Source organism: Tasmannia lanceolata, unplaced genomic scaffold (genome assembly GCF_043159265.1).
Source record: "Tasmannia lanceolata isolate RefF3 unplaced genomic scaffold, GAP_Taslan_0.1 ptg000020l, whole genome shotgun sequence".
Classification (NCBI taxonomy): domain Eukaryota; kingdom Viridiplantae; phylum Streptophyta; class Magnoliopsida; order Canellales; family Winteraceae; genus Tasmannia; species Tasmannia lanceolata.
Genome location: NW_027518697.1, coordinates 2,377,697 through 2,400,847, shown reverse-complemented (window position 1 = coordinate 2,400,847; position 23,151 = coordinate 2,377,697). Strand labels below are relative to the sequence as shown.

The window sequence follows — 23,151 nt, the reverse complement described above, 5'->3', positions numbered from 1 at the left end:
GGTTTAAGGGTTTAAATGTTTATAGCATCTTGTGTTCATTGTGGCAGATACAATGCCTGTTGAGTCAACTTTTGTATTTACACCTTCTGCCCATAAATCGGTTATGAATGGAAAAGGATTTTAATGTATGTTTTGTTTTAATTTTTTGCATTCGATTTTTAGTGGAATCATAATCGGAATTGGAATAGAATGCCCATACTGATTCCTGATTCAAGCAATCCAAACGCAGAGAGGCTGACATAATAATTTTTTGCTTGTCGCATTTGTATAAATTTTCAAGACAGCCACCTATACTGACAGAAGCAGACCACAGAAGTGATTTCACATCTATTGAGAGAGACAACAAAGGCTGATGTGTTTTTCAAATTTGCATTGATCATTCTTTCAAAATAGATTGATAAATGTAGCAGGTTAAAGGAATAAGGCAGTAGTGAGAAGTGCCAAAAAGATGGCCAATTTTAAGCTTATTAGGCCCATATCAGTTCCGTGCGGTCCCTCACCCGAGAGGGCCCTCACTGCACTCTCTTCTGTCTCATTTGGTGGGAACCAAAGCTACTTCCAAGTACTGCTCGGAGCAACTTGATATTATCCTATGCCCTTGATCTATTTAAAATCATTATTTTTACACATGGGATGTCAGGATAATGTGAGAGAGAGGTTGAAATTTATGGTTGTTGAAATTTATAACCATTTAAAGATTTTCCTTACTGTGTAATTAATGTATTTAATGAATTTACTATTTCTTTACTCCTCTTTTCAAACGTTTTCACAAATTAGTCTTCGTGATGGGGAGAATGTCTCATAGATGAGAGGTTCCCCAATCTTATTACATAAACAAAGAAGACACATGTTCATCTCTCTCTCTCTCCCTTGTGTTTGTACGATTCTCTCTATTTTGCCTTTTCATGAAACATCTCTCTGGTGTGCACTTTTGAGCACAACTTTCTTTCTTTGTGAAGCTCTTGATTTTCATTTGGGTGAATTAGACAGCATCAATTGCGTTTGCAAGGTTTGAACCACCGTCAACGACAACGAAAAGTGGCATTATCTCTTGGAGATAGATGACAAGCAACCCGATTGCATACCACCAGTTGTGTGTGTACGTGTTTGGGTGCGGGGTGGTTGGGGGGTAGCCTATTTTAAGAGGAGTGTTAAACTAGTGCCATGTCTCTTTCAGTAGATTTTTCTTTCATTTTGTGATTTATCATATTCTGTTTGATTCTTGTTTAGGGATTTTCGAGTGTATACAATATTATCATTGAGAATTAGAGGTGGTTATTTGGTTTAAACCGAACCGAATAGAGCGAAATATGGTAACCGAAACCGAACCGAAATTATCCGAAACCGAACCGAATAAAAATTCAGTTATTCGGTGGGAGAAAAAGAGGGGAAAAAATCAAAATCTCAGTTTGGATCGGAGGGCTAGGATCATCCGATCGAAATGAATTTTTGAGCACAACCTAATTAAGTTGTGATCAATCAAATGGACGGTTTCGATCATCCTACGGAGTGCATATATAGCACTTTTTTGGTTAATGCTCACCCCTACTGAGAATTCCATATGCTTCATCATATCCACGTGACATGTATCAGTTAGATTGTTGAACTGATCATACCTCCATTTTACCCAACAAGAGATGGCACTGCTAGAATTAATGCAAATCTTTGTCAACTATCATATTGGGGATGGGCTAAAAATATTTTGGGGTCACATAGCTCTGTTTGGTTGCCGGGTTTTTTTTGTTCCTGGGAGTTATGTGGGAGAAAAAAATACCCTGGGAGATAGGTGGGAAAAAAAAAGTACTAGAAGTATCCTGGTAAAATGAAAATCCCATGTTTGGTTGACCGGATTATGGTGGGGAAAAAAAAACCTTTATTTGGTTGCTTGAACTGTTGGGTAGAAAAAAAATTCTTCTCGAGCTTATTTTTGGTTCCTGAGTTTATTTTTGTTCCTGGGGTTATCTTGGGATGGGATGAAAAGGCAATCATTAAAAATGTGGGATTAAAAAATTCACCCCACAAGTAATCATTACAAGAGTGGGATTAAAATAAACCTAGTGCTAAAAGGCAACCAAACATGGGATGGGACCAAAATTTAACTTACTCTCCCACATAACTCCCAGGAACAAAAATAACCCGGCAACAACACACTATCATAGAGTTTTTTCTTTTTTTTTCCATTTTATGGGTAAGCTGGGGTTTGGCGGGGATCTCTACTGGTTTATTTGATAGAGGAAAATGATACAATCATGAGCACAATACACCGTCCCTAATTCTTAATACTTAAGGAAGGAGATCCATAATTCGGAAAGAGGAACTCTAAACCTAGGAAATCGAAGAGACCTTCTATGGGGTCTCTGGGAGCACCTTGGCTGGCCAAGTTTTCTCTGGAACTTCTTGTCATGATTTGTTGGATTTCTCAAGTTTTGGCCTCTTTTTCGTTGAATTAAAATAATTAGATGATGCTTATCCACCCATGTTACTTTCTTTCTTCGCGCTCTTTTGGGACCTTCTATGGTATCCTTTGTTGAGATTTTGGAAGAGTTTTTTTATTTTTCATCCCGACTCTCTTCCGAGTAGAGAGTCAAATAGAGCTGAACACCCACTACGGAATAAATCATATATTTTATTTTACAGACAATGGAAAAATATTTAGTGCTTGAGATAAGCTCACTGGCTGCACAAGAGCCGATTTGGAAGTGGTGACATTTTCCTCAGCTGAAAGCTTGGTCACTTTAGTTACAAATTAATTTTGTAGTTTTACAGAATTGTGTAGGCAATTTGGCAAAAGCTATTTGCTTCCTGCTTGTTGATATCTAGAAAGACGTGTCACCTCGTATGAAATAAATTGCCTTTATTCTTTTGACAAATAGGGTTTGCATAGACCTTCCCAAGATGGACCATTCTTTCCTCTTAATATAATAATAACAAGGGATTAGCTAGGGACCATCGCAGAATTCATTTCGCATGATGGCTGTACACGTCTTCCAAATCATCCCATAGAAATGATTTTTTGGGCACAACCTATTTCCTATTGCGGCCCATCACATGGACGGTGTGGATCATCCTATGGTGTGGTCCGTACAGTACATTTTGAAAAATACAGGACTATAAGGGCTTACACCGTATAAAAACTCATAATAATAATAAGAGGAATGATAGATGCAAGGCCTCTCTTTATGCAGGGGCCGGAGAAGGGCCCATTGAATAGATCCACGTCATTTTTAAAGTTGGTTGAGAAACTAATTTCGATTACGGTTAACCGACGTGGATCTATTCAAGGGCCCTTCTTTAGCACTTGCATAAAGATGGCCCTTGCATCTATCATTCCTCAATAATAATAATAATAATAATAATAATAATACATGCATTATGTGATATGGAAATTATCCACCACCGTTTTTATCCTGCATGGCTGCATACCCCCTCTGGCCTCACGGAACAATACAATAAAGCGTATATTTTAAAAGACAAAAATTCCCTTAATATCCCCAAAGAAATGAGAAATAATACCCCTCTTTAGGGCAATATTAGGACTGTTTGGGAGAAGCCCTACACATGCTAGTGTGTCTTCGAATGCTTGAGGGGCAGCATATATGGGGGTGTGTGTGGCTTCTTCGCTACTTTTGGTAGCAGTTGAGGGGCATTCCTTCTATTTTTTTCTTCTACTACCGAGTAATTATTAAAATGACAAAATATGCCCTTAAGCCAGAGTACTTGTTTTGGATGGAATCTGATTCGCTTACTGCTGTAAATGTTATGAATGAGACGTGGAGGGAAACCGATGCAGGTGCAGATTTCCTCTCTAAAGTCTAAACCTGAGTGCTGCTATGAAGGAGAAGACCTTCCATGTGATAGTATTTACCCACTCAATTTATTGCTGATTCCAGTGGGACCCAACATATTCGATTGTAGTCATGCTTGGCTGTTGGTATTGTTTATGGGAGATTGTTCCCTTTTTGTTGGCTTTGTATGCTTCTATTTTCTTTTAATATTATCTGGTTTGGGGTCCTGCCTAACCCCAGTTTACCCATAAAACAAAAAAAAGAAGATTTTTTGTTCAAGAAAGAGTGGGGTGATATTTGATATTGAGAAGGGACTGATGAGGCATTATGTGAAAATATTGTGACAAAAGTGGAAAAAGTGTTTCCGTTGCCGGGACTTGAACCCGGGTCTCTCGGGTGAGAGCCGAGTATCCTAACCAACTAGACTACAACGGAGGGGTGGTGTTTCTTAGTAAATTTGTAATATAATTACTAAACTATATTGAGGTACATGAAAAAGAGCAGAGTTTTCATTTAGGATTACCCACACTATTCTAAGTGGATGGTACCAGTTAGACTTTTCGATGAAATCCACTTTGCGGCCCTCCACATACCATCTTTGTTCAATTGGAAGTGATATATCTGTCCACTTTTTTTACCAGGGACAGCCCCCTCTAGCGTATTTATGAGTACACTTTTACACTAGAGGGGGCTGCCCAAGTTAAAAAAGGGGCGAAGATATCATTATGTAGTACAGTTTAATCTATCTTCGAACATTGATGGGAAAACACATGCTGGGAAAAGACTAAACTACCTTCTTAACGTTTTTTTTTTTTTTTTTTTTTTTCCATTTTCCTTCTTTTTTCCTCTATTTTATTCTTTGACTTTTATCTCTCACTCTGCTCTAATTATCTCTCTCTTACGCTCATGCCAACATTGACACCAATAACTCTTTTTAAAAAAAATTCTTCTCCATTTTTAGGTTTAATCTCCATATTGTTTCTGTTGTTTTTTATATTTTTCTTCTTTTGCTTCTTCTACTTCCTCTTTCTTAAATTTTTTCTATTTTCTATTCTTCTTCTTGTTAGAATTTTCCATTCCTTTTTATTCTCCTTCTTCATCTTCTTTTCACCATTGCTTTGGATTTTTATCAAGTTTCTACTTCTTTTTGTACTTCCTAAGTTTTTCAAGTATATTTCCTAAAATCATAGTTTTTTTTTCATGGAATATTAGCTTACGAGTATTGAGAGAGGAGCTAGTGAGAGAGGGAGAGAATTGAGTGGAAATGAGAGATGATGCCAAGTTTTTCTTTTCCCTATTTTCAGCCACTTCACCCACTCCTCACTCATGTCCTGTCTATTCTCTTCCCCTCCCAACCTCCTGCCCTTCTCCCACAATTTGAAAAACCAATATTCCATAAAAAAAAATTCCATGGCTTCCGAACATGGCCTACATTTCTTGCATAATCTTTTGTATTCGTGTATGATAAGCGTGCTTGGCAGCTTGGGTGAGGTGAGAGTAGTAGTGGGGTGAGGGGCCTCCTAGAAATCCTCACATTCCATCCATGTATCTTTGGGGTTGTGTATAACTACTTTTGTATCTCAACCTTCAGGTCGTAGGTTCAATCCCAGCTTTCCTATTAAAAGAAATAGGAAAATCCAACAACAAATGTTGAGGGTTCCACGCAAAAGCAAAGATCCCACATCAGAAAAGCGTTTGGATGTTGATGGGCTTAAAAGGGCTTGGGTACCCTTCCCTTAATGGCTAGCTTTTAAGGGTTAGTTCTACCCATGTTCCAACGAGGACAGAAAAAAATTCCTCGAGGACGATCTCGTAGTTCCCATGTTGATCCCGTGTGGAGGGATGAGATTGTCCATGTTACTTCTGCATGGAGGGAGAGATTGTTGGGGGTTTCATGCAAAAGCGAAGATCTCACATCGGAAAAGTGTTTGGATGCGGATGAGTTTAAAAGGGCTTGAGCCTCTGGTAATGGCCAGCTTTTAAGGGTGAGTTGTACCCATATCTCAGCAACAAACTCTCCAAAGGCTAACAAAGTTTCTTTTTTTTCCATAGATATTACTTAGAAAGTTGCTAAGCCAATGGATATTACGAGTCTTTTTGAATATTTAGGGACTGTATAATTTATCATTTTTTTTTTCATTGGAAAGAGTTTTAGGAGAGAAGCTTGCAAACAAACTCGCAAATCTCCAAGAAACAAGAAAGATACATGAAGGAATTTTTGCACAAGCAAGAAATTTCAGTCCAAAAAAGAGATCTCATATCTAATTTCAAATTCAAATCAAATTCCAACCAAAAACTACATAAATGAGAGGGAAATGACTTTATATAGCCATCCGATACAAGATAAATTAATCAATGACAAAATTACCTCTACCTAAGCTAAAAGACTAAAAATGACAAAACTACAAAATAACCAAAGTACCCCTACAGCACTATACTAATGAAAAGATGGATAAGCTACAGTAATGAGCTTACATAGGCTAATGTAGAAAGGTCAGGATACGCTGCGTGCACATGAAGTCCAATACTTTTTCAGAAAGTACAATGCGGCCCACTTCGTACATTTCATTTGTTGGGCCACAACGTAAATAGGTTGTTCCCCATAAATCATTTCTACAAGATGATCCTTAGTCCTAACCCTCCAAAACTACTTATTGGAGGGTTGGGATCATCTTATGGAAATGATTTATGGGACGGCCTATTTACATTGCGGCCAACAAATGAACAGTTTGGACATTCCTATGAAGTGGGCCCACGATACTTTTGGAAAAAATAATGGAGTTCACACGTGCACTCCATATAAAATCTCTCAATCATTTACCTTATAAAACCCTATGAAGGCCCACTTTTGTTTAAGGACTAGGATCAAATCAAGGTATGGGTCTAGATCTCGTCTGACCAACGTGATGAATGGTCTTGATCTCGACGCAAACATGCCACGTGTATGGGGATATGTGTGGGCCCATCTTATGCAAAAACCATAACGGGCATTTACGAAGGCTGCTGCTATTGGCACTACCATGTTTTAATAATTGCCCGAACTCACTTTGTTGGGTTTGATCTATTATCAAAACACAATAGTGCGAATATCAGCAGCCTTTATGAACCATCGACCAGAGAAATTATATGATGCCCGACCGTGAAGTCCCGTCAAGGTGGTACCTCAGAGGTACCACTAGGCACCACCCTTGATATTTGATCCAACAGCAGCCTCTTAAAAAGTGGTGTGCTGTTTGATCAAATATCAAGGGTGGTACTGATTTGACGGTACTTCATGGTCGGGCATCATATAAAAACTCCCATCGACCATCTCATAACTTCTTAATAAACATTTCTATCTCACGAGAAACGCATCTTTCCGGGCGAAAAATGCCAAGTTTTTTTATGGGGTAAGCCCGTATAGTCCAATATTTTTCAAAAAGTACTGTACGGCCACACCGTAGGATGATCCAAACCGTCCAATGCCCACAACCTATTTACGTTGTGGCCCATCAAATGGACGTTTTGGATCATCCTGTGTAGGGGTGCAACTCGGGTCGGGTTGAGGCCAACCCGAACCCGACCCGAGGAGCCATTTCCTCAACCCGACCCTACCCGATTTTCAAATCGGGTCTGGTTGACACAAAAATTAAACACATTAAACCTTCAACCCTTTAATGGTTTATGATCAAAGTCTTCTTGACCTCTTCAACTCTGAGAATTCTGATGGTGGAAAAGAAAATGCAACAGTAGAAGCTTTAGCGTCCCCTGGTTCCAGTAAGAAGAAGAATCCAACCTCAATTGTGATTACCATTGGGGATTCAACCTACCCTGTCATCTCATCCAACTATGGGACCACTATCTCAAGTTCAAAAGCTGATAAGCCCCAAATTTGCATTTCACCATCAAATGCTCAAGAGAATCCTGAGGCTATTGCTCAGAACCCCTGTTCAGATCATGGCTCTCTGGTTAGTAACAAGCCTCCTTTCCCTAGAGGGAGCCAAGGAAATGGGCTCCCACCCTCCTGGAAAATGCTATTCTCAAAACCAAATGAGGCTCCTCCTGCCTTTACTAAGCTCAGTCGTATTAGTCCCTGTGCCAGTGAAAAAGAAAAAATGGTTCTATTCTTTAAAGATGAAGCGATTCAAGAATCTGAAGACAAATGGGCTAACTGTCTTGTAGGGTATTTCCTAGGTAAGAGACCCTTCTTCCTATCTCTAAGGGACAGCCTTGCTAGTAGATGGAAGTTGGAAGGGGAATTCCGTATCTATACTTTGGAGCACGGATTCTTCCTTTTCAAATTCAGTAGCCCTGACGACTGTGCCCGAATCCTCGAAGACACTGGTCATAGTTTTGGTGGTAAACCTCTTATCCTTCAGCGCTGCAATTCTGAAACAACCTTCCAGAAGAAACGTATCTCTAAAGTCCCGGTATGGATTAGGCTTCCTGGCCTACATCTAAAGTTCTGGACTCATCACTGTCTTAGCAGGATTGCTAGTATGATAGGTACTCCATTATATATGGACTCTCATAATGCTGAGGCTACTAGGCTCAATTTCGTGAGAGTTTGCATTCAAATCAAGGCAGGTGAGCCCTTACCCGATTCAATCACTCTCAAAACCTCTAAGGGTGAAGAAATCCAAGAAATCATATATGAATGGAAGCCGAAAGCTTGTTCAATTTGCAACGATTTCAGCCATCGCTCGGAAGATTGTGCTCCCCTAGGCCCAGCATGCAACCAGGCAAAAAAAGTGTGGAGGCCGGTTCCTAAAGTAAGAAATGAAGATGTTCTTCCCAAGCTGGATTCTAGTCGGAAAAATCTTCCCTCCTATATCAGGGAGAGCACTAGTGGGAATATCAGTTTTTCCCGATCGAATTCCTCTCATAAGCAAATTAATGATAACAGATTCCAAGCCACAAGTGACCATGCAGGAGAGTTTGTTGCCATGGAAGTGCCCTCCCTTCAACAGTCCAACAGATTCTCAACTCTTGATGAAAAAGAGAGGAACCAGTCATCTGAGGATTGTTCCAATCTGTGGGACAGTGCTTTGAAGGTTTCCCTCTCTATTCCCTCCTCTTCCAATGGAGATGATTCTTGGCATTTAGTCTCAAAAAGGAAGGGAAATTCCTTCCCTTTCGCCCCTTCTCTCCCTGGAATGAGAACTCCTCCAATCTTCAAGGGTCTCATACCTGGTCATTTCAAGATTTGAGGTATTTTGGTTGTGGCTATACTAGTAAAAAACCCGTGCGATGCACGGGCCGACAAAGAACTGTACCACGTCATAGGTTGATCCAAACTGTCCATGTGATGGAACACAACATAAATAGGTTGTGCCCCAAAAATCATTTCCTTAGGCTGATCCTAGCCCTCCAATCTATAGGTGTTTCCATAATTCCTCTTAAATCGGATGGTTAAGATCACCCTATAGATTTTTTATTAAAAAACCATAAAGGAGGGGGTAAGATTGAAATTATATGGCTTTAATGGGTGCCTTTGTTAAAAGCATAAAGAGGGGGTAGGATTGAAAATATGTGAGTTGAATGGGTGCATTTGTTAAAAAAAGTCAAAAAAAGTGATGTGTAATTCTCATATAATTTTCATAAAAATAAAAAAATTCACTTCTTTTCCTCCCAGCTTATAGTAGTAGATTTTATTTTTTTTTAAATAAAAAGAAAAATAAAAGACAATTGGGTTATGATGATAGACCCCTGACCCCCCCGGTAAATACCTTTCTTCCATGGAGGAGCTCCGGGATTCAATGAAATTAGGAAAACTTTTCTCTACCCCGGACCCAAGCTTCTTCCAACATCTCTTGACCCTCCAAAAGAGAGACTCTGATAAAAGGTTCTTCCCCAACATTAAAGCTCTTCTTGCTGGACAGCATTGCTCGCAGGAAGAACAAGAGTTTGACCCATCCACCCACTTCAAAAATGGCACCAAGTTACACAAAAAGCTGAACAAACCGAACAAACCTTCAATCTCCACCAGCCCGCCAAAGAAACCTCCCCAATATCTTCCCTAGATCTTTCACTTCTTATCACCATCATGGCCTTTCTGGCCATTCTCCTCTCTTAACCCAAATTGATAATCACCCTGCCACTGATAAAAAACCATTTCGGTTTCAATCCATGCGGTTAGAAAACATCTCTGTTTTTGAAGTTGTGGAGAGAGCCTGGCAAATTCCAATCGAACGCACTCCCCTCTAGAGAATTTCCAAAATGCTGAAGGAGGTGAAAAAAGCTCTAAAAATCTGGAACACCAATGTCTTTGGAAGAATTGACATCCTTGCTCCCCTTCTCAGACAACAACTTGATTCAATCCAGGCCCAAATAGCCCTTTCCCCAACCCACTTTAATCTGAGAGTGGCTGAAGAAGAGATAAAAGACTCCTATGTCAGGATAGCAAGGAAAGAAGAAATCTTTTTCAGACAAAAATCCAAAATTCATTGGCTCAATTCAGGTGACTCTAACACTGCTTTCTTCCACTATGCAATGTTAAACCGCAGGAACCAGAAAAGTATTCAAGGTACATGGTCCCCTGATGGAACCTTCACCTCTGATCCGGAAACCATTTCCAACACCATGGTCTCCTACTTCCAAAACCTCCTGAATGTCAACAGCCAGAATATTGAACCATCCACCATTCCTGACCCATTCGAACCCTTTCCCATCTCAAATCTCTGAGATGTCTAAACGTTTCTCGGAAAAAGATATTTGGGACTCTATCTCATCAACTGATGGTAATAAATCCCCTGAACCTCAACCTGATGGTTTCAATGGGGATTTTTTCCAATCATTCTGGTATTTGATAAAAGAGGATGTGATGACGAATGGGAAAGGTGTTAGGCACTCCCAATTCGCCCGAGTGTAAACACCCCGTCTCTAATGCCATTTATTTATTAACTTTGAAGAATTTTGGGCGAAAATCATGTGAAATGGGAATGGATATCCCTGAGCAAACGTCTACCTAAACGGATATCCCTCGTACTGCCACTATTGAAAACACCTTTGAGGAAGGCTAGTGGAAAAGGATCCATGATCTTCCCCATCTACCCGTCTTAAAATTTCACTAAATCAACCCTACTTTCTGAGAAGCTAGCTCCCAAAATCATCTTGAAACCTGAAGCTAGCAGCCTCTTCACTTATAAGAGTGCTTGGAGAACGATCAAAACCCACTACCAGAATCCCCCCCGGGCCACGACGATTTGGTTTCGTCACATTCCAAAATTTAGCACAACTACTTTGTTTACTATTCAAGACAGATTAAGCACCAGGGATAAACTTCATTTCCTTGGGCCAACGAGGAATATTTTATGCCCCCTCTGTAATGATCATCTTTTCTTTTCTTGTGGTTACTCCGCTTGGATATGGAGATCCATTCTCTAGCTCATCTCATCGAGGAAGAAGTAGAAAAGATCCCTCTTTGAAGAGGAAGCATGGATCAGAGATAAATTCAAAGCCAAAGGTCAATCATCCACCCTAGTCCGCATTCTTTTCACTGCTGTTGTTCACCATATTTGGTTGGAAAGGAACCCTAGAATTCATGAAGGGCGCAAAAGGCACAAAAACTTCACTCTCAATCTGATCCTCAGAGCCGCCCGAGAGAGACTCATTTTCCTAAAGATTGGAGACACCATGACCGAAGAAAATAGAAGGATAGCAAAGCATTTGAACCTTCATCTATACAGCAGTTCCACTGAGCCTAGAACTGTCACTTGGCATCCCCCCTGTGACCCTTTTGTGAAGCTAAATTCTGACGCATCTCTCTCAGCCAATTCAGGTAGCATTGGAGGCATTCTAAGACTCAATTATGGTTATCCTCTTGCCTCATATTCTTTGAATTGCTCTGTTGCTGCCATTCAAGACCTCGAAATTGATGCAATTCACACAGGTATCCAACTGGCCAGAGATCTCCATATTCAATCTCTATGGATTGAATCTGATTCCCAAATTGCAGTCAATGTCATCCTAAACAAAATTCCTTGCCCATGGAAGAAGATGCTGACCCTAGAAACTATCAAAGCAAACCTGGAGAAATTCCATTCATGGGAAATTACTCATATTTGGCGGGAAGGGAACAGGGCAGCTGACTTCCTTTCAAAATCTAATTGCCCTTGCAAGGGATACAACATCCCTCCTTCTATATTTCCTTCTGTACTGGATGTAATTATTGTTGATGACTCCTCTAGGGTTCCTTACCTTCGCTTGTAATTCTCTTCTTCTCTTTCAATATATCTGTTGTACTGGATGTAATTATTGATGAGGACTCCTCTGGGGTTCCTTACCTTCACATGTAATTCTCTTCTTCTCTTTCAATATATCTGGTGGGGTCTGCCTAATTCCAAATTACCTAAAAATAATAATAATAATAAAATATATAATTCCTTTTAGTTTTTTTACTTTTAGCATTTTAGGTAATATTAAAAGTAAAATAGAAAATCAAAACTTTTGAGATGGAAAATCAGAAAGGCAAATTTGCAACTTTCATTTTGAGTATATTTTATTATTTTAAAAATACAAGTCGGGTTTCAGGTAGTGGTGGCAATGGTTCGGTTTCGGTTCGGTTCGACCCCCAAACCGAACCGAACCGAAATTTGAATCGGTTTGGTTTTACCAAACCAAAACTGAATTTTCGGTTCGGTTTCGATTCGGTTCCGCCAATTTTGCCACCCCTTACTCATAATAATTGGAAATATTCGGTTTCGGTTCGGTTTGATCCCCAAACCGAACCAAACCGAAATTTGAATCGGTTTGGTTTCTGAATTTTCGGTTCGGTTTAGGCTCGGTTCCGGTTCGGTTCGGCCAATTTTGCCACCCCTAGTTTCAGGCCGGGTTGGGTTCCCGACACCCCAACCCGAACTCAAATTGGTTGAGTTTTTGCGACCCAAGCCCAACCCGGATTTCAGAAAACACGACCCGGCAAAAAAAGGGGTTCAACCCGACCTGAGTTGCACCCCTAAATTCCTGTGCTGTGGTCTGTACAGTACTTTTTGAAAAATACTGAAGCACACGGTCTTATTATACCATTCAAAATCTCGATGCGAGATTTAATACGGTATAAGCCCGTATTATATGTCTTCAGATACACGAGCAATAGTAACATCAAAATCCATGTCGTTCCCCCCCTTTTCGTCTCCACCCGGCGATCTCTGTTCCGCTCTTTCCATGGTGACCCTCAAAACAACCTTCTATTTCTAAAAGAATAACGAAAACGCCATGGAGGAAGACAGGTTCGTCTCCTCCAGAGAAAACCCTAGAAATCTAGGGTTTCTATCAGAGCGACCAAGCAGTAGCAAGGCAGCAGTATCAATCTCTACAGCCGATCTCGCACAAAAGCCCGCGCCTCCAATTCTAGATCGGTTTAGGGCTCTGTTGAAGGATAGAGAAGAAGAGATTAGGGTTTCAGCGGGGAGTGATGAGGATGAAGAGGAAATTAGGGTTTTAGCGGAAGAGATTGTAGCAATGTATGAAGAAGTTCTTTCAGAGCTTACTTTTAATTCGAAGCCAATAATTACAGAGCTCACAATCATAGCTGGCGAGCAGAAGGATTACAGTCAAGGGATTGCGGACGTTATCTGTGATCGGATTCTTGTGGTATGATCTGATTTGGAATTGTAAAACTGATTAATTTGATTTGGGATTTTGTAATTGATATTTGCTTATGATGCTTGCTGTTTGAATTTGGATCATAGTTATTTCTTCTTTTGTTCTCTGCCTTTAATATTCTTGTTATGTGTGAGAAAGATTGAGTTTTTATGCCCCATGAATAGGTTTTCTCTTTGTTTTATTCGTTATTTATCAGAAAGTAAATGCAAGAGAGAGGAGGCTTTCTGAGTTGTCTGTATTTTCATTATGGCACAAAGATTTTTTTCTTATGTTCTTTACTTTGGTTGTGATTTTTTGGGTGAGTTGAGCTTTTGAACGATGGTGGGCGTCTTTTCCTAATCATTATGTTTAGGGCTTGGCAGTGGAGTATTTTGGGTGATGTGATCTTATTTGAAATATTGGATTTTACTACCTTCTGGCTGTATTGAGAATGCAGTTATCATGTGATCCTGTGTCTGAAGTTTAGTGCTGGATTGTTAAATGTTGTATGTTGGTAATGTGGGAGATGGTTGATGAAGACTAATTCCAAAATTGGTATGAAAAAATGGTAGCAAGTATTGCAATGTGCACTGTGAGAATGTGAAAATTTCATGTTGTAATTGGGAGGCTGAGCTGATATGGGCACCAAAATGAGTGGCAGTAAGGCTGGCGGTATCCATTGAAAGTATGATACCTAAATACTTCACAATAGGTCATGTATCAGTTTGTGTATCAGTTTCCAATACTTTAGGCAATGTTTGGCAACCATGACACATTTTTCCATGGAATGTTAGTTTATCAAGTGGCAAGAGAGCGGTAAGGAGGGTGGGAGAAGGAGAAACTTGAGAAGGTATGAATGAGGACAGAGTGAGTAAGTGGCTAAAAAATAGGAAAAAAATAAATCGTATTTTTTTACGTTGTTTTGCAGCCTTTGCGTTTCCGCCCCTCACTGGGTCCCTTTTCTCTTCCCCTACCATCCTCCCTCACCATTGAGTAAGCTAAAATTCCATGGGGAAAAAATTCATGGTTGCCATAAAGGGCCCTAATGTCAAGTGTTAAACTCATGCTCATGTAATATCCGGCCATGTATGGGCCTGTTTGACATATAGATTCTATGTTCCTTTGCTTGGATCATGATAGGATAGGTTGAACTACTAACTGGAAAATACATGCTTTCGATGAGTTATAAAAGAAAAAGAGAAAAAGAAGCAGTGAAACGTTTAGTACTGATTCGATAATTGCTGTGGAATGATGGGCGCACACACACTATGGCTGCAAACTTGATGCAAATTCTACTAAGCATTGCCCTTTTTAGAAAAGAATACAGCCATGTCAATGTTTTTTTTTTTTGTTGAATGGAAAATCCATGTTGATGTTGAGTGTGGATATCAAGATAATAGAATCATTCTCAATCTAAAAAGGTTAATCGTTTTTTATAGCAAGTTTAAGGGTTACTAGAAACTCGGTCGTCGTTTCCTGCAGTGTATAGTAATCCATTCAGCTGCGGATGAGTTAAACTCATCCAGACCATCATTGGACTTTGAAAGATCTTAATGTGGATCTTCAAATCCAACAAGGAGAAAGAATGCCTAAAGAAAGGGTGTTCAATATTCTTAGATTCATACAGGATCAATATTCATTCCACTCCCGTGAAATTATTTCTAAAGGATTTATTAGCTGACCCCAACTAGTTTGGGACAAAGGCTTAGTTGAGTTGAGTTGATCTCCCATCGGAAGTGAGGGCTTTTTTTTGTTTAAATTTACATTTGGCTGGCCTATTTTTTCAGTATGGTTTTATTTACTTCATGAGGGTGCTGGAGTTATTTACGTGAAAACTGTTTTTCTTGTTAGATATTTATTTTCTGATACTTGATTTACAGGTGCCAATAGAGCAAAAACTGCCTTCATTGTATCTTCTGGATAGTATTGTAAAGAACATTGGCCGTGACTATGTGAGGTGTTTTGCTGCTCGTCTCCCTGTGGTATGTGTTCTATCTATACTGGCCGTGACTATGTGAGCAAAAACTGCCTTTCTCCTATCTTCTTGATAGTATATTTTTTTGTTTTTCTTTTGCAAGGTTTTTTGCCAGGCGTATAAGCAAGTTCACCCAAGTCTGTATCCTTCCATGCGTCATCTTTTCAGGACCTGGTCAACAGTATTTCCATCTTCAATACTTCGCAAAATAGAGGCTGAGCTTCAATTTTCTCCCCCTGTGAACAATCAGTCATCTAGTTTGACACATTTGAGACCTTCTGGATCACCATCGCCCCGTCCAGCTCATGGTATACATGTCAATCCAAAATACTTGGAGGCACGGCGCCAATTTGAACATTCGACAGTGGTAAATTCCAGTTTCATGTGGATCTCTTTCCTTCTATCTTCTTTTGATCAAGCGCGCGCGCGCACGCGCACACACACACACACACACACACACAGAGAGAGAGAGAGAGAGAGAGAGAGAGAGAGAGAGAGAGAGAGAATGGTTCCTACACATATGTGTATATAAGTTATCTACACACTAGCTTAAAATACAGTGGGGGCCACATTATTTGGGTGATCCAAACCATTCATTTTTAAGGCCCTCACATAGATAGGGTGTCCACAAAAAATCAGATCCATAGGATCATTCTAACCATTTGAACTGTGGAGGCAAAAAATGGACTAATTTGTGAAGGTTTAAAGACATCCATTTTACCTCCACAAATCGTAGGGTTGGGATGATCCTATGGATCTGATTTTTTGTAGACACCCTATCTATGTGAGGGCCTTTAAGATGATCCTATATATATATATATATATATATATATATATATATATATATATAGCGACCCACATGGTTTTGTCCCCATCTTGAACGGGCATCCCCTGCGTAAGATAAAAGACTTCAAAAACCAACAGTTTAGCTTTTATTGTTCATATTAGCATCTAAATATCATGTTTTCTTTGCTACCTCTGCAGGATATTCCACACAGTAGGGAAGCTGGGCAAAAACCCTCCGTCGGATCTGATGAGTATGGTTTTGACCATACTGAGGCCCTGTCTCCAAAGATTGGCTCTAAAAGAGTTGGTTCACCACAAATTGCTGATGGGCACTCATCATCAATTATTGGAGGTGAGAGGCTACTTGTATCTTCAAAAAGTAAGCTTTTAAGACCCTCATCTCCTTCAAGAATTGGGCCTCCGAGGTCTTCTTTACCATCAGGTGATGGATTTGCAAGGGATATATCTCCTGGTGGGGTTGTAAAAAGGGCCTCTCCATCTCATTCTGGATTTGGATTTGGACTTGGACTTGGTAGAATTAGTGACAGGGCCGGAGAGAGGAATAATTGGTGGGAAAGACACTGGTCTGACGATGGGGCCCAGCAAAGAGAAGCTGGCATATACAACCTTGGTAACGGATCTGATAAGCAGCGGCCAAGAGCTTTAATTGATGCTTATGGAAATTATAGAGGTGAAAGCACTTTGCAAGATGAACTTTCTAAGGTTGATCGGCTTGATGTAAATGGCATAAATAGAATGACAGCCAGCAGAAAATGGCAGAATATTGAAGAAGAAGAGTATGATTGGGAGGACATGAGCCCAACTTTAGCTGACCGTGGCAGGGATATTGATCGTTTATCGTCTGATCCCCCTGTTGGGAACTTAAACATGGGTGCTGGTTTAAGAAGACCGAATTCTTCATTTTTGGATTCTGATCGTATTGGGAGCAATTGGCATAATCAGCGTCAGCTATCTATGGTTGATGATTCTGCCATTATTGTTGAAGATAGGATTTCCATCATAGGTGTATGGCTCTTCATCCTTTTGATAATTACCTGTTTGTTAATTTAGTATTATTAGTAGCTATTTATGACTTCAATTGTCATTGTTCTGCCAACTCTCTCTCTCTCTCTCTCTCTCTCTCTCTCTCTCTCTCTCTCTCTCTCTCTCTCTCTCTCTCTCTCTCTCTCTCTCTCTCTCTCTCTCTCTCTCTCTCTCATTAGTATTGAGATCTACCAATGGTAGTGCAAGAGCAACTGTTGAGTAGCGTCCTATTTGGATTTATTGAAAATTGCATAAAGTCCCTCATGTTCTGCGTGTAGTCACCTAATTTTTTTTTTTTAAATCATTGAGAACAGTAACTGTTAAGGATTAAACTTTCTAAATGTTAATTTTGATTTTGTCTTGTGTCCAAGATATCTGTTTCTTTTGTAAAGAAAGTTCAAAATATCCAACCATAATGCAAGTTTGAACTTTTTTTTTTAATAGTAATGGTTGAGTCATCATTCAAAAAAAAATAAAAATGGTTGACGTCTTTATTTAGTGTATGTTATGCTAATTTTGATAAGCACACGAACGTATTGGTTATCATTCAAACACATTATTTTGAATGATAATTGGTTATGGTTAACTGCTCAAGAGCATGGGCGACTAATTTATCCCTTTTTTTTTCTCTAATTTGGTTATTTAGAAAGTTTCAGATAGTATTTTTGGCATATGATTGTCTTATCAATTACCTTTTTAATCTTTTTATTGTTCACTGAGAATATTTAGTGAACCAAGGCTATATCGTTTTTACCATTAAAAAAAGAGGCTATATCATTTTTTTTCCCTCAGAATCAGGGGCACTTTGTCCGGTTGTCATCTAAAGTTTATTATTTCTGGCTTAGAAAACCACTTTCAACTTTCGAACTCACAATTTGATAGGTAACATGTGCTTGTTGCAGTCTGATCGTGGTTCAATGAGTAAGAGGTCTTTGAATGGAGTAGGGACACGAGATGATTCATTACCTCAGTTTCAGGGTTCTCATTATAATCCAGAACCTTGGAATTTCCCACACCATTTATCCCAATCATCTCGACCATACCTTAACCCAATACCAAGAGGAAGGGGTTTTCACATGCCCTTTTCAGCAAGTGAAGCAGCTCCATCAGCTGGTCAGAGAAATCCTTCTCTGATTGATAAAACACCAGATACCGAAGCTCCATTTATGAGGCTTTCGAACATTCGGACAAGAGTGGGATCTTTAAGTCCCAAATCTTTGAATATTGAGGTTCTATCGGCTGTGACAACAGCATCTGCAATGGAGACACATCTATCACAAAGACCACACTCACCTTCTAGTGCACCGGTGGTATGGCCCCGGCCGCATACTTCTCATCCCCTGCCTTTTCTCCCGAGTCTTCCGCAAAAGAATCCGATTAAAAGTCAGTTTGATTTTATGGACGTTAACAACTCAGTAGTGAATCAAGGCCCAAATAAGTCTTTGATTTCCATAAATCAGCCTAGACAGGAAGAAGTTGCTCTCATGCGGCCACAATTTGTTCAGTTTCCGGAGGCTCAAGAAAGTTTTATTCCTTCAGTTCCAGCTCAGATTTCATCTCATCTAAGGGCACAGTCAGTAAATCATGGGCATATGCAAGGCCACGGTGCCATTAGGAGTGGTATCTTGTCAAATTCATTACCTGGAATATCCTCCTCATCTCTAGCGGTCCGCAATTCATCAGATGCCTCCTTCCAGTTGCAAGGTGGTGCCCTACCTCCACTACCTCCAGGGCCACCTCCTGCCTCATCACAAATGGGGCCCATATCTCAAAATGTTGGTCCCATCATCTCTCATCCTCCTCCCGGCAGTGCATTTTCGGGTCTGATTAGTTCTCTCATGGCGCAAGGTTTGATCTCGTTGACAACACCAGCCTTGATTCAGGTACCACAGTCAATGATAATGTTCTCTGATCAGTTCTTGTATCCTTTTTTCATGTCATTATCTTAATTATAAAAATTGTCTGTACCTCAACTCTCAAATAAATGTTCTGATTTTTCAGGACTCTGTAGGGCTTGAGTTCAATGTGGAACTTCTTAAGGTGCGACATGAGTCTGCAATAAGTGCTCTCTACTCTGACCTTCCTAGGCAATGCACAACTTGCGGACTGCGTTTCAAGTGCCAAGAAGAGCATAGTAATCATATGGATTGGCATGTCTCTAAGAACCGGATATCTAAAAATCGTAAACAAAACCCCTCTCGAAATTGGTTTGTAAGTTCCAAAGAATGGCTTTCTGGTGCGGAGGCATTGGGTTCCGATGCTGTTCCTGGGTTTTTGCCCACGGAAGCTGTTATAGAAAAAAAGGACGATGAAGAAATAGCTGTTCCTGCAGATGAAAATATGAATGTGTGTGGGCTATGTGGGGAGCAATTCGAAGATTTTTATAGTCATGAGACTGAGGAGTGGATGTATAAAGGGGCTGTATATTCGACGGCTGTGGATGGATCTACATGTATAGTGCATGCCAAGTGTAGATCAGAGTCTACAGGAGTTTCTCAAGATTTTTTAGAAGATGAAAGGGTATGCTATTTTTACTCTACTGGAACGTTAGAAATTTCAGATTCTTGTTTGTTTTTTTCTCTCCATTAGCAATTCATAATGAAATCGGGAAAACATTCTGATTTTTTTGATAGATCACAAAACAAAACAAAGCAAGCAAACTATTTGTCTTTCTCTGGACCACCAGGATGCTATTCCTCCCAAATGTTTCTTGCACATGCATTCAGTGAAATATATAATCAGTTTCCATCTTATAGAATAAAGTTATTGCTAATATTGGTTGTTGTTTTTCTTTTCTTATTTACATCGTTGGTTATGTATTTTTAGTAATTGAGATTCTGTTCTTTTGTTTATTCGGTGGATTTCAGTTTGGATGTTTTGTTTATATAGCTATTTCATTGAAGTGTTTCTAGAAAATATGCATTGTTAGATTTATCAGTCATACCATTTTCTTAGTGGCAAGGTAACCTAAGAGTTGCAAACAATAATTACTTCTACATTATTATCATACTGTTGGATCAGTCATTCATGGAAAATTCGCCATTCTTTTCTAGAGAAGAGAGAAAATTCTGTTGTTACTTATTAAGGAATATATGCAAGGATACTGCTGGTGAAATCCCTTCACATATGGAGTTCTGAGAAGTTGTTACGCCGGCAAATGCATTGACCGAATATGCTACACTAGTCTCTCTCTCTCTCTCTCTCTCTCTCTCTCTCTCTGTATTTACCTATATATATATATATATATATATATATATATATATATATATCTGGATTTCATGTTTGAATATTATGCTTTATGTGTTTGTGTGTTGTATTTTTCACTCCTAACACACAGTGAAACTCTCTAACAGCTTTATGTCAATTTCCTTTTAATATGGTCAATCATACATTAGAACACTCCTTATCAAACATTAGTAATAATTTACATGGTGTGCTTGTCCTTATAAGTTGGTGCCATGGTGAAATTTCTCATTCTTTTCTTTTTACCGTGCCAATAAAGATTGCCAAGTGGAGTGGCGTGGTTTGAACTTTGAAGTCACGGGTAAAGAGTACTATTTGTGTTACTTGAGGATGTATATATCTCACTAATGAGTGACTTCTTGATCTTTGATGATCTTCTTTAACAGAAAGAGGGACGGGTTATAGACATAAAAACAAGATTAAGCGGTCTTCTATAAATACCACCTAGAGATATTCAAACTAGATCTGGGAACTCATACTTATATCTTCTTTTTTTATTTCCTACTTGGACCTTGCCCTGTATTACTTTTCTCTTTTCTATGGTAATGTACTTGGAAAAAACTCAGTCACTGCTTACTAATTTCATGTCTGAAAGTGTGCTGGAAACCAAGTACATGCACTACAAATGGTAGTAGCATAGCCTAAACTTTCTAACGTGAATGAGGCCATTTATAAACAACCAAATGCTCCTACAGGAGAATTGGATGCGTTTATAGTGTAACCTCTTCATCTTTTTTTTTTTCTTTTCGAATGACAATATTTTATTTAAAAGGTGGCAAGCCCAAGGGGCACCGAGATGGTTATACAAGTCAAACAAAAAAGAAAGAAAGCAAAGAGTAAATGAAATGATACAATATATTGATTTGATCTATCTCGCCTTTCTCCCATTGCATTGATTTCAAAAATAAAAATTCAAGCTCAAGCCAACTTCTATCAGGAATATCAATATATGGGTGGAAGGCAAGGGTCCAGCCTATCAAAGTATCAATCCATTAAGTTCTTGGGGCCCTATTAGTAAGGCATCTCATTGACCAAGAGTTGGTAATTAACTCGGGAGGGAACTAAATATCAAATGATTAATCACGACTTGAATCCGGATTTTATTATTATTTATATGAAAATTTTAGAATTCTTGTAAATCGATTCCAAAAGGAAGAATTTAGTGACGGAAGACCAACCGTATTGTGGAGCTCCAGTTGACCTTCTCAACAATCGTATGATTGTGAAAATCTGACATGGTCACTTGAGTTATATCAACAAAACACTGAATCCTTTTTTATTAATTTGCATGGGAAGTAACCTATAAAACTTACACGGTCAATTTAGGGATAAACGAAATTTCGACCGAAATAAATGACCATTTCCCGATTTCGGTGTCGGTCTCGACCGAAACCCGAAGGTCCGAAATTTCTGATTTCGGTTGAAAGTTTAAAACATGCTTAAAACATAAGCACTCAGTTATTACGTCATATTTACTCTTTTGTAAAATTTTCTTCTCTGTACCGCGTTGTTCATGTTCTTAAAAGTTGGTGTTTATGTTCAACATCAATGATGGTGCTGATCACAAAAATCTCATTCAGAATGTGTGTTTTCACCTCTAATTTCATATACGATATATATTTAGAAGTGGTAATATCTCTTGTGAGTAAAATATGTTTAATAGCTTGCCGCATGTGTTAATCATCCAAAGAAATGGATTTTTCTTCTCATATATGTTTTTTGTCCTGCTCTTTGCTTTGGATTTTTTTATATCTTATATATGCCATTGTTCTTGTGGCAACTAGTCTGAGAAGAATTCAAAGTAATTCTACTTCTCTTTCATGATATACAGGTAAATAACGGAGAGGATAGTCAAAGAAAAAGGATGCGAACTTAGATTATTGCTGAATGGACCTCCTCTGTAACATACTTGGAGCTTCCTAGTTTGGTGCGCAGAACTAATTTTCCCTTAATAGTCTAGCCTGCGTACCATGGCACCATGTTAAATCTTGTACATGTAAAGTTGGACTCTGTACCATGCGCATTCTTTCAGCGAAGCTTATGAGTCTGCTCTCATCCTCTTTACCTTCTCTTCCACTTATTTTGCACTATAAGTATAAGAGATCCATTAAACCTCTGTTTTACAGGGCCACACTGCCTTTATCAAGTTATAAAGTTTTTAGGCTCATAGTTTCATTCTCCAAATTACATAAACTGAAAACTGTCTCTATTATCATCTTAACCATGGCATCTCTCTTTATTGAGGGTTTGTTTTTCTGCCAGATTTTCTTTTCTTTGTTTTAATTTTCTGCAGGGGGAATTTATAACTTTTCAACAAGCAAGCACTTGTTTACTCGTTTCTGGTTCGTGGATGGCAACCTCACAGAAGCTCCGACAGCAGGTGTGAGGCTGCGTACATCTAGCCCTCCCCAGACCCCACAGCAGGTGTAAGGCTGGGTACATCTAGCCCTCCCCAGACCCCACAATGACGGGAGCCTCGTGCACTGGGCCACCCTTATTTTATTTTTTTAATTTCCTCTTTTCTTTATTTCTTTCATTCTGTGAGACAAATCTGTAGTTATGGTGTTATTAATCAATGGTTAGTTGATGTTCATGGACTTCCTTCTGCACCCACACAAATTGCATACTTGAGCTGGAAAATGGAAGCAGAGTAATGATATGGATTTTTCATCTCCATGAGAACTGTTTTTTCATACGGCTTTCATTTGAGTATTTTGTGTTGTTTAGCGAGTTTTTTTTTTCACTTATGGAACA

The 23,151-nt window shown here is 39.2% G+C and overlaps 1 protein-coding gene and 1 non-coding gene across 2 annotated transcripts; one reads left to right on the top strand and one right to left on the bottom strand.

Annotated features, from left to right (window-relative positions):
- Positions 1 to 4,147: 4,147 nt before the first annotated feature.
- On the bottom strand, positions 4,148 to 4,220 carry TRNAE-CUC (transfer RNA glutamic acid (anticodon CUC)). The gene has a single exon. It is a non-coding gene; the product is annotated as a tRNA-Glu (tRNA).
- An 8,609-nt stretch (positions 4,221 to 12,829) lies between these two features.
- Positions 12,830 to 23,071, top strand: LOC143854619 (polyadenylation and cleavage factor homolog 4-like). Its single transcript, XM_077364664.1, has 7 exons — positions 12,830 to 13,358; positions 15,230 to 15,331; positions 15,428 to 15,691; positions 16,309 to 17,136; positions 18,057 to 19,037; positions 19,156 to 19,674; positions 22,229 to 23,071. Exons 1-7 carry the CDS (start codon positions 12,981 to 12,983, stop codon positions 22,271 to 22,273), a joined length of 3,117 nt encoding a protein of 1,038 aa, XP_077220779.1. The 5' UTR covers positions 12,830 to 12,980; the 3' UTR covers positions 22,274 to 23,071.
- The last annotated feature ends 80 nt before the right edge of the window (positions 23,072 to 23,151 follow it).